This window comes from Gastrolobium bilobum, unplaced genomic scaffold (genome assembly GCF_033153095.1).
Source record: "Gastrolobium bilobum isolate Gb01-03AN ecotype WA unplaced genomic scaffold, APGP_CSIRO_Gbil_v1 utg5152, whole genome shotgun sequence".
Taxonomy (NCBI): Eukaryota; Viridiplantae; Streptophyta; class Magnoliopsida; order Fabales; family Fabaceae; genus Gastrolobium; species Gastrolobium bilobum.
In genome coordinates, this window is record NW_026898358.1 from 244,288 (window position 1) to 256,624 (window position 12,337).

General features: G+C 30.5%; 2 protein-coding genes across 3 annotated transcripts in view; one reads left to right on the forward strand and one right to left on the reverse strand.

Annotated features, from left to right (window-relative positions):
* The window catches only part of LOC133315216 (catalase isozyme 1), a 99,796-nt gene that overhangs the window by 31,993 nt on the left and 55,466 nt on the right, over positions 1-12,337 (reverse strand). The window lies entirely within an intron of this gene.
* Positions 1,594-5,428, forward strand: LOC133315243 (probable serine/threonine-protein kinase PBL11). 2 transcript variants are annotated; one of them, XM_061516824.1, is made up of 6 exons: positions 1,594-1,711; positions 2,032-2,315; positions 2,981-3,116; positions 3,214-3,350; positions 3,504-3,627; positions 4,802-5,428. In XM_061516824.1, exons 1-6 carry the CDS (start codon positions 1,630-1,632, stop codon positions 5,260-5,262), a joined length of 1,224 nt encoding a protein of 407 aa, XP_061372808.1. In that variant the 5' UTR covers positions 1,594-1,629; the 3' UTR covers positions 5,263-5,428. The 2 variants fall into 2 exon arrangements, with proteins under 2 accessions (XP_061372808.1, XP_061372809.1); XM_061516825.1 differs by having other exon boundaries at positions 4,865-5,428.

Sequence of the window (12,337 nt, forward strand, 5' to 3'; positions counted from 1 at the left end):
ATTTTTTTTTTGATTTCCCATAACTTTTCGAGATCTACGTAATGACACCTCATTTGTCATATTTTGTCTCTCACAAAAAAATTTAAATTTACAACAATGATACCATAAGAACGTTTAAACCCAAATTAATAAAGAGAAAACCTCTCTTATGATTAGAAACATTAATAGTAAAGATCCTTATGATTATAGTAAAAATATATCAAAACGACATAATTTTATTAAAAATGACATAACTTTGGGTAATTTAAAATAATAAAATAATAAAAATTATCCCCACCTTAATAATTTTATCAAAACATTCATGGTATCTCATCGAAAGAAAAGGAAAAAAATAATAAAAATAACATTACAATATCGTTTATATTTTAAAACAAAGACAGGAAAAAAAATTGTTATTAATGGTAACTTTTTTTTTTGGCTAGAACTTTCTCTCATTCACTAATAGTTGTGTTATTAATTTTTGCTAGAATTTTACTCTTTTAGGCTCCATTTTTTTTTTCAGGTTAATAATTTCTTTTCGAAAATAACTATAAAATTGTTACCTTATAATTATTACTAAAAATAATCTAACATTTTTATAATAATGAACAAAAACTTAAAAATCAAAATAAAAACGAAAAGCACTCACTTAAATTTTTAATATAAATTATTAGATATTCTGTCACTGACAAACGTTAACAGGATAAAATTATAAATTTAATAAAATTCTTCATTCAAATTTTTACTATATACCTCAATAACATACATAATTAATTTTGATAAAACAAGTCATATTCATTGGCTGCGATTAACGGGAATGACAACATATATATTTGCAACTAACCTAACCTTATCATAACTTACCATAATTATAAGGATCTTTACTATGAATGTTTCTAATTATAACATTGGTTTTCTGTTTATTAATTTGGGTTTAAACGTTCTTATTCATTGTTGTAAATTCAAATTTTTTTGTGAGCGACAAAATATGCCAAATGATATGTCATTACGTAGATCTCGAAAAGTTATGTGGAATCAAAAAAAATTATCTAATTTGAACATTCGAGTCAAAAGTTATGGACTTCTAAAATTTTACGGTCAAACTGTTGACTTTTGTGTCACATGCCAGCACCTAGTGAAACACGCCCCACAGAAGAGTGTCTCTCTCGGTCACGCTTCAATGGAGAGTGTGTCTCTCCTCGGTCACGCCCAAATGGAGAGTGTCTCTCTCCAACCTATCACGTTCCTGTGGGGAGTGTTTAACTGTTATATACCTACGTAAATAATTTCAAAATGACTATATTTAAGTAATTATTTATTAAAATAGCAATATTTAATTTTATTTTTTTTTGCCGCGAGTTTGGAGCTTTTTGAGCCGCGGCAGTTTGGAAAATATTTTCAGTACCTTAATGACCCAAATTAAGACTGAAGAAACAACAATATATACATACAGGGAAAAAGTCAACAAGTACTATTCTTTCTTTTCTTTAACTATCTCTGCCTTGGCTCTTTCTCTACACTTTCTCCTCTCTTTCGTGGAACGTCCCACATCATGTCATAATATACATATATATAAGTTTCCAACCTTCCAATTCCAATTTTATAGACTTTTCGGGAGTATAGTTTTCTTATCACCAGTTTATCAGAATCATGGGAAACTGTTTGGGACAGCCAGGTGATGATAGTAGGATGAGTACTTCTGCCAGCAATAAATCACCCACTTATCGTGCAGGTATTGTATGATATGGTTATGGTTATGATTATGATTATGATAGGATATATATGTCGTCCCCCACATAAAATAAACCGTTAATTTTAACTAGTTTCTGTTTCCAAGTTCCATACACAAGTACTTTATGTTTTCTTATTATCAGATCATATGTTTGATGTGATTATCCGGAAACTGAAAAGTTAATAGGCAAACAACACCGTGAATTTAATTTTGTGGAACTCAATTTACATAATATCAAATATTAGTATGAGTGCTCGACACATATAATTAGTTTAGCTTATAATTTACATGAAATATTGAAATCATCGATTAACGTGCAGAAAGAGATGATGGCCCACATAACAGCGCGAGCGTGGTGAATCAAGGAAGGACAAAAAGTGGAAAGATCGTGACGCCGAATCCAAAGAAGTTCACATTGGATGAGTTGAAGAGTGCCACAAGAAATTTCAGACCAGATACGGTCCTTGGCGAGGGTGGTTTTGGGCGTGTTTTCAAAGGATGGGTCGACCCCATCACCTTCAAGCCCTCCAAAGTTGGCGTTGGAATCCCCGTTGCTGTCAAGAAATCTAACCCCGATAGCCTCCAAGGCCTACAAGAGTGGCAGGTTTGTAATTCTTACTTTTCTCATTCCTCTCATAATAACATGTCGTTAATTGTAGTGTACATGAATCTCATCGATATGTCCTTTTAAATACTTCAAATTAATATCATATACTTCAAATTAATATCATTACATGATTTACATCTATTAACAATGATCACAAATATTCCCTTGCTGAATGCTGTATATACTATGTTATAGAATTTTACTCTTTAAAGAGAGCTTAAAAAATCAATGATTTTATAGGAATCATAATAATTCACTCTCTTAATTTTTCAATCAACAAATTATAGCTCTGTATCTTTTCTTATAAAATGCACCACCCATGACTTTATAGAAATCAAATCCAGTGTAATATAATTAATGTAGTGATTTCAATAGTAACTCCACTTATTCCTAAAGTTCGTACGTATTGGACAACCTTAATCATGAACACTGGATTTGTGAGTGGATATCATATAGATGATTGATGAACAATGATCTATCTAGCTAAGAGGAAAATGAAGATTAAGAGAGGTGATTTAATATAGAAATTAGTAATGTACTCTAAGCGTAATCATGAGTCATAAAAAAATTAAGTGGTCATGTCTGAAATTTGTTGCTTGGGCTTAACTACTTTACTTTTTAGTTTGATTGAACATTGGTTTTATAATGTTTCGGTACTGCAGAGTGAAGTGCAATTTTTGGGGAAGTTTTCTCATCAAAACCTGGTTAAACTACTTGGTTACTGCTGGGAGGAAAATCAATTCCTGCTCGTATACGAATACGTGCAAAAGGGAAGCTTGGAAAGCCACCTCTTTAGAAGTAGGAAATGCAACAACCAACCTATATATACATCTTGAGACAGTGAAACTTGTTATTAGAATGTTTGTTTAAATGATTGACGTTGTTGCATTTGCAGGAGGCCCAGAACCACTTTCCTGGGATACAAGGCTTAAGATAGCCATAGGAGCTGCCAGAGGTCTTACTTTCTTGCATACATCGGAAAAGTCTGTCATCTATAGAGACTTTAAGTCCTCCAACATTTTGCTTGATAGGGTATGTCTGTAAAGTTTCTTTGTGTTTTGTTATGATCAATTATTTGAATCGATCAACAATATAAATTTTTTTTTATAGTACTCAGTACCCAGTCAAAAGTGTACATCATTAATTGTGTTTCAATTTTTTGCTACTACGACTTTTCTTTATTAGGATTTCAATGCGAAGCTCTCAGACTTCGGGTTGGCAAAGTTTGGCCCCGTCAACGGTAGATCCCACATAACTACACGGGTCATGGGCACCTATGGTTACGCTGCCCCCGAATACATGAACACAGGTACACGCATGCTTCCTCCCCTTTCTTATACATAATTATTATCTAATAGTACAATTACTACCGTTAACCAATAACACGAGAGCATATTGCTTAGCAATAATCAAATATGGAAGTCGGTATATGTGTAAATAGTTCAGGGACCTATGACAGTAGAATTTATATAATAGACTTAGACATAAGAAAAAACCAATTTAAAAAAGTGAAAAATATTACTACAGATAAGTTATCTCTATTTATTTTTAAAATGACGTTGTTTTGAGATTGAAATATTAGAAAATTATAATTATAAAAATTATAACAACCCTGAAATAAATTAAAATTATAAAAACACCATGATTTTCGCTCCAAAACGACGTCGTATTGAGCTTCCTGCAGATAACTTATCTGCAGTAACTGCAGAAAAAATAAACCCTTTAAAAAATAGATCATACACTTATTTTCATCAAAAAAATATTTCTGCAGTTACTGCAGATAAATTATCTGCATTTACTCACAAAACGACGTCGTTTTGTGAGTGACATATTAAAAAATTATAATTATAAAAATTATATAATCCTGAAATAAATTAAAATTACAAAAATATCATGATTTTTGCCCCTAAATAACGTCGTATTGGGCTTACTCAGATAACTTATCTGCAGTAACTGCAGAAAAAGCAAACCCTATTTTTATATTGCCTAACCAATGACCACATTATAAACACGCCAATATTATATTATTTATTTTAAAAGAAATAAAATAAAATATATTTTTTTGTTTGGTATATAAAATAAAATAAAATAACTATTTTTTTTTGTAATAAATAAAATAACTATTTAGATAAGTATAAATATTATAATAATATTAATTTAAGTATTTTTCTAATTCTTGATCAGTTTAGAAGAACTAAAAAATTAAATTTGGCCTTTAAAAAAAAAGGAGGTCAAATTAAGTATATAATTTGACCTATATCAAGCTAAAGAGTTAAATATAACTTACAATATTCTATATATATATAGGTTTTGCCTAATAGATTGGTGGACTTGAATCACTAGATCATTAGAGTTGGGATTTTAATAATTCGTTGGACTTTAAAAAAAAATATAATTTATTCATGAAGAATTCATCAATAATAATAATAATAATAATTGGTGGGGAAAGCTTGCACATATAATGACAAATTTGAAATTGACAGGTCATCTCTACGTAAAAAGCGATGTTTATGGATTTGGTGTTGTTCTGCTGGAAATGTTAACAGGCTTGATAGCACTAGACACAAATCGGCCTACGGGTGAGCAGAATTTGGTGGATTTCGCTAAACCATCTCTAGGTAACAAAAAGAAACTAAAAAGGATCGTCGATCCAAATATGGACGAAGAATATTCAATAACTGCAGCGTTTCAAGTAGCCCTCCTAATACTAAAATGTTTAGAACCTGACCCAAAAAAACGACCATCTATGGAGGAGGTTTTGGGAACCTTAGAAAAGGTTCGAAGCATCAAATATAAACCCAAAGGGAAGAAGAAAGCCGGCGCAGTTCATCAAACAGCAAAACGACCAGACGAGGATCCCACATATAACCAACGTCGGTCTCCTTCAATTCATTGCAACATTAATGGTTATTCCAAATCACAATCTCATTCCTCTCAACAGTAGTCCACTATCCACCACCACCACCATGTCTTTTTTTAAGCAGTTATATTATTAAGAGTTAGGTAAATTCCATATCCTCGATCCCTTCAACTATACTATGCTTTATTATGTGCATATATACTTGTTATTTTAGCTGTAAACTCTCCGAGAATGAATGTTCAAACTTCAAATAGCCTATTTTGTCATATTTTGTGCAAATTATTAAATTTATACTTTATTCACCTGATAAATGAAAAGTTGAAAACCACAACAATTAGGCAAGGCGAGGATAAAGTTGTCAACTGAGTAACATGTTAGTTTTCTTTTATTGTTGAACATTAGTTCAGAAATTCGGCAAATTATGTAAAGATCTTTATAAACTTTAGCACGTAATTAATATGTACGCTGTTTAGTTTTTATATTTATTATCACATCTCTCACCGTATGAAATGTTCAGACATTTAAAACTTATATATGCCTAAGCATATTACACACACAATATTTAGTTTTATATTTTCGTTCACACCTCTAATAATTCATTTGAATTACCCTTTATTTAAACTAACAGCAGACGCTATTGCTTTTGAATTACCCTCAAATTGATGAAAGGGTGGCCAATTACAAAACTCAATCAGCATTTCCAAGTGATTTAAATTTTAGAATCTTATAACTCAACTATAATATGTTTTTGGGAAATAGTTTTCTCATTTTACGTGAGAAAATTTTCTCAAGTTACACTTACAATTAAAAAGTGAGACCCATCTTAATTTTTTTGTTTTCTCATTTTTTTTTTTATAGACTCCACTCATGAATTGTGTGTGTAACATGAGAAAATATTCTCATGTAAAATGAAAAAATTAATACCCTATGTTTTTTCTTTGTTTTCTCTCTAATGTGGTCGTTCGGGATACTCTTGTGTATTTTCGATTGGGCCTATTATACTACTGCCCCCGTATTTTAATGAAAGTATCAAAGCGGGCCTTTTCCTTCTGTTTGGGCTTAAGTGGTCATGACTCATAACCGACTCTGCCAGCCTCGCAGCTCTTGCCTCTTTTTATTTTGCAAGGATTAAACGAGGCACTGAAACCCAAATTATCTTGCACCACATTGACAATGGGATACGAAATATGACACGACACGATATTTTAACACGTTAATTCTAAAAAATGTTGAATTTTGACACGTTATGACACGTTTTGATATTATATAATTTTAATTTATGTAATGTATATTATATTTAATGTTCAATAATTTAACAAAAAAATAAAATTAAACTTATAATACCTTTTGCAAAGAAACATAAGATATCCCAAATATTTATATTAAACTCAATAAAATAGTAATCATAATCGAACGAATCTAATAGTTGAAACTCAAAATGCAACGCAACGTAAACTTTGAACATTTTTTGAGTCTCTGCAATGAGTATTGGAGTATCGGGAAGTGTCGGACACGACACGTTAGGAATTTTGAAGTATCAATGCTTCGTAGACTCCAAATACATTTGCAAAGAGAGAGGTCTCTCTCTCTCTTCACAATGAAATGAAAATTTAATTAAAAAATAATCGAGTCAAAGGTCCAAACTACATAGACACTGTATCGAGAGTTTAGTGGAAAACTATCAAGTCCGTTTCTCTTTGCTTTTCTGATCAAGGTAAAGGAAAACGGATTCGCAAGTTTGTACCCAGGAGTTTTTGCTGATTCAATTTAGAATATAATATGATAAAAATTTAAGTTTGAATTATGGAAATATTTTGGGGCATAGAAAAAAAAAAAACGTAGAACGTTTTGGGATGTTGCAATATGAATTTTCCCACAATTTCCTATATTTTTCCAAATCTCAGAATAACATATTTGAGATAAAACATCATAGGAAAAATACTAAACATTTGAATTATATCGATTTTTAATTTCTATTAATTCTTTTAATATACAAATATATTCAACTCATAAAAAAATAACTTTAAGTTGACACAAATTATAAAAACTGTATGCATCCTCTCTTCTTCTAAATTTAATTCCGATCAAATTTTAAGTTACGGTTTGATGCATTTAAAAAAATATAACAAATAAAATATTTTATCACAAGTAATTAAGTTACAAAATATTTTTTATGTATTTAATAACCAATGCATAAATTTAAATTTTTTGTAATATTGATGAATAAAATAAAATAAGATTTACTATAATACAATTTACTTTATATTTAATAAAGTTGTGATGTAAAAAGTATAGACTATTCATCTTTTTTTCTCTTGTATTACGGCCAAAATTTTGTAATTTTAGTTGACTAACAAATAAAAAAATTAGAAATTGGTATTCTTTCTTGAATTTTTTTATCAAGTGTTTATATTATTTAAACAGTTAAATAAAATATAATTTTATTTATGTTTTATTATCTTTTATGTTTAACAAATTATATAGACTCTTAATATTTAAACAAAAAAGAAAAAAAAAAGGAGAATGGGTTGAGGCAAAGGCTTCTATTCGTTTCATTTCATCTGTCATCGCGGCTATCCTATTTTCATTTTCAACGTGGAGGAAGAAAAGGAAAAAAAAATTGTGGGAATATCTTCCGTACTACAAGAGTATTGAAGATTTGATGCATCATTTACTCAATTTGAAAATATAATATATATTTTTTATCATTTTATCTTTCCTTATATGATTATTTTTTTTCAAAACCATCAACTTTTTTTACTTTTAGCAAAGGAGTACATACTTTATTAGCACCAAGATATGCTCGTTGGCGGATCACAGCAGCTGTGACATCCTCCACGTGTTCTTCCTTTCATGATACGGTACAAGTTTCCGCCACTGGCTTATTATCCTACAAGGAAATCGTTCAAATTTTTCTCACCGTAATAGGTTGCATCACTTGGGGTATGTTTGGATGATTTTTTTTCTCCAAAAACTATTTTTTTTCTTAAAATAAAAAACACTTCTCGTTTTTAGTTTATTTTGATATCTGCTTTTAAAAAAATTAGAAGTCACAACAAAAGCCAAAAATTTACTTTTTTTCAAAAGCTAAAAATTTTAACTTCTAAAAAAAGCAGAAGTCAAAAGTTAATTATTTTTTTAAAAAACTAAATATTTTTATAAAAATATAAATAGCTTTGACTTTTATAAAAAACACTTATAAAATAAAGAAGAAATAAAAGTTACTTTTTTGAAAAGGCCAAACACAAGGACTCTTATTCTAAGGAGGAGCTTTTTAACCATTTTGATGCAGAATTCAATAAATTTTATCGATTTAATTTTTTTAAATTATTTATTAATCTAATACAAATGAAACATACATATCAATTGTGCATATTTAAATTGCGCATCACCATTAATTTATGCAAAAGTTAAAATATATCTGTCACTTGTCACCTTCCGTAAGAGGCGAATGAAATGTGTGTGCAACTTAAATGTACATACCAAGAATACACATTTTATATGATGCAAATTTTTGCACAAATGAAATATGAGGAGTGTGCATGCAATTTTCTTGCATTAAATTAAAAAAAAATTACCAAAAAAATTGTGGAAATACACCTACTTGTTTTAGGCGGGGGAAAAATATTTTTATTTAAAAATAAAAAATCAATGTTAGGTTGTAAAGACTTGGCGGATCACAACAGCTATGACATTCACCACGTGTTCTTCCTTTCATGAAATGGTAAAAGCTTGCACTATTTGTTAGAATTTAGAAATGTGTAATAAAAATTCACCCCAAAAAAGAAGAAAAGAAAGCGTAATAAAATTATTATTATTATTTTTTAAAAAGTACAGGTATTTTACATGGAGAATAATTTTATTTGGAGCAAGTTGATAATTAAAATTTTAAATTTCTTTCAAAGATAATATTTAGGAGAATTAAAAATTATTTATTTTCCATCTTTTGAGCTAATTGATTTCATTATATCATATCAGAGTTTTTATAATTAAAATTATTTAGAATTCAATTTGCTATCCTATTTATTTAAGGGGTATATTTATCTCATTTTACATGAGAAAAATAACTCTCCTACACACACAAGAAGGGGTTGGTCCCACTAATTTTTTCTCTCTCCTCTTACCTGTGGATCCAACTTATACTTTTATTTCTACAACATGAGGTAATTTTTTTCCTACAACATAAGAAAACGATATCCCTTTATTTGATAAATATTATAAAATTTCGCAACTTAAAATTTTGAGGGAATTGATTTATCCACTGTTGTGAAATCTGGCCCGACGAACCGATCATCAGACTGATTCGGGTCAAGTATTGGACTAGTCATGCATCGCACCTAGCCAAATCTGGTGACTCGATCGGGTCATGCATTATTATTATTTTTATAAAAAATCAAAATTATTTCATCTTGTCAGAAAAAAATGTAGAACTAATTTTAATATTTTTTGTAATTTTATTTGCTAGTATATTCTTCTACAATAACCTCAAACTTCAGCTTCCAATGCTGAAGTAATTTAGGGAATAATAAATTAAGAGAATGTGATGCGTGTCAAATTTTTTTTTTATATCCTGGTTGGGGTTAAAATCCCAACACAGGCTAAAAGGAAGAAATACAACGAGTTCTACTAAAACCACTTATACCAGCTAAATACAAAAGATTAATACCAGAGAGAGGGGCTGACATATGTCATTTCAATGTAGATGGATTTGAAAAATATGAGTTTAATGTTGTTGAGGGTAGAGGTGGCAAAACGAGTCGGCCCGCCCGCCGCCAACCTGCCAAAAGTGGGTTGGCCCGCCCCGTCCCGCATCTTGAATTTGGGTTGAAATCCCCAGCCTGCCCCGTTTTATGGAGGGTTGACGGGTTGGCGGGTCAACCCGCTTAAAAAATAAAAAATAAATTATATTTTAGTAATATTATAATATTACTTATTTTCATATCTCATTTTCCTTAATTTTTTTCAATCTTAAGTCTAAATGTATGCTAATATTTAGTCATATATTCTTTACAAACTTGTTTTTATCTCCATACATAAATTTCTTTTGTCATAAATAAAGTTTTTCTTCTATATTTTTTCTAGAGAGAACTAAGATAACAAAAAATTGAATATCACAAAAGCTTAAAAACAAATAAAACACTATCTAATTGTAAAAAAAAATAAAAAAAATTGACTCGGCGGGCCAACCCGTTTTGACCCACAACCCAACAGGACGGGTTGAGACGGGTTGGTGGGTTGAAATATATAACTCAACCCGCCCTTTTTGGCGGGTTGACAGGTTGACCCGTCGGGTTCAACCCATATTACCACTCTAGTTGAGGAGTATGTTTACGGGGATTCTAAATTGTAATTTAATTTGATATAATAATAGTGTGCATTTTCATTTATTTGTGTTTCATATTTTTTAGCTTATTTAGTGGACCTTGTTTAACTCATTTTAAATATGAAAATTATAATTAAATTTATATATTTATATTTATATATATCCTTCTAACCGTTGAAAAATATGAGTTTAATGTTGTTGAGGGTAGAGGTGGCAAAACGAGTCGGCCCGCCCGGCCGCCAACCTGCCAAAAGTGGGTTGGCCCGCCCCGTCCCGCATCTTGAATTTGGGTTGAAATCCCCAACCTGCCCCGTTTTATGGAGGGTTGACGGGTCAACCCGCTTAAAAAATAAAAAATAAAATAAAAAATAAAAAATAAATTATATTTTAGTAATATTATAATATTACTTATTTTCTTATCTCATTTCCCTTAATTTTTTCAATCTTAAGTCTAAATGTATGCTAATATTTAGTCATATATTCTTTACAAACTTGTTTTTATCTCCATACATAAATTACTTTTGTCATAAATAATTTTTTTTTTCTATATTTTTTCTAGAGAGAACTAAGATAACAAAAAATTGAATATCACAAAAGCTTAAAAACAAATAAAACACTATCTAATAGTAAAAAAAAAATAAAAATTGACTCGGCGGGCCAACCCGCCTCGACACGCCACCAATCCGTTTTGACCCACAACCCAACAGAGCGGGTTGAGACGAGTTGGTGAGTTGAAATATGTAACCCAACCCGCCCTTTTTGGCGGGTTGACGGGTTGACCCGTCGGGTTCAACCCATATTGCCACCCATTGGCGGACCCACTTGCGGGCAAATGCCCGCAAGTGCGGTCATAAACTTTTTGATTTTAATTTTTTTTTTTTTTTTTGTAGATTGTTATTTGTCTCTTGATTCAATATATATATTAGGAGTAAATAATTTTTTAAGTCCCTAACAAAAAACATGATTCTCAATTTAGTCCTTTACAAAAAAAAATTAGTCTCGAGGTCCTTAAAAAATTTAAAGTAGATCAATTTAATTAAAATCGTGGTCCATCACAAATTCAAAAAAGACCTACACTAGTCCCACAGAAAGACCAAAGTGGGTCCATAGGGATCAGGTGACTAATTTTTTTTTATAATGGACTAAAGTGAGGACCAAATTTTTTTTAGGGACCAAAAATGATATTTATTCTTATATTAGTTAGCAACGTAACAACGTACGAAGATGATTAAAACAACGCACATTGATTAGAAAGAAAACTTATTCTTCCTCCCTTGTCACGTACTCATTTCCACGTTCTCTTCATCCTTTGTTTCCTTTTTTATTTTTATAAAAAGAGATGATTGATTGTAGGTCTGACATTCTCAAATAAGTTAATATCTAGAGACGAGACCTTCACTGTGATTTTGTTTTACTTCTGTATAGGTAGTGTTAACTTTTTTATTCACCACTATAAAATAGAAGGGATAGGTTATTCTACTTACCATTTTTTTGCCTACCTCTACCTACCACCCTCCAACACCGTTAGATCAGAATCTTAACTAACATTTATCTTTTTCTCTCTTCTTGAGATTTTGATCTAACGGTATTGGAGAGTGGTAGACAAAGGTAGGCAGAAAAATGTTAGGTAAAATAACATATCCCAAAATAGAATGATGATGTATGGATGTACTGGAGTATATTCTCATATTTGTTTTGAAGGATTGATAAGATTTAGGGGAAAAATAATTGGTCAAACTATTGTCTGCAGCTTGTTATGGAAGCAACTAGATTATGAGCGGGTTCAAGCGTTGATTTAAACTTTTATATAAAAAAAAAAATTCTGGGGCGCTGCCC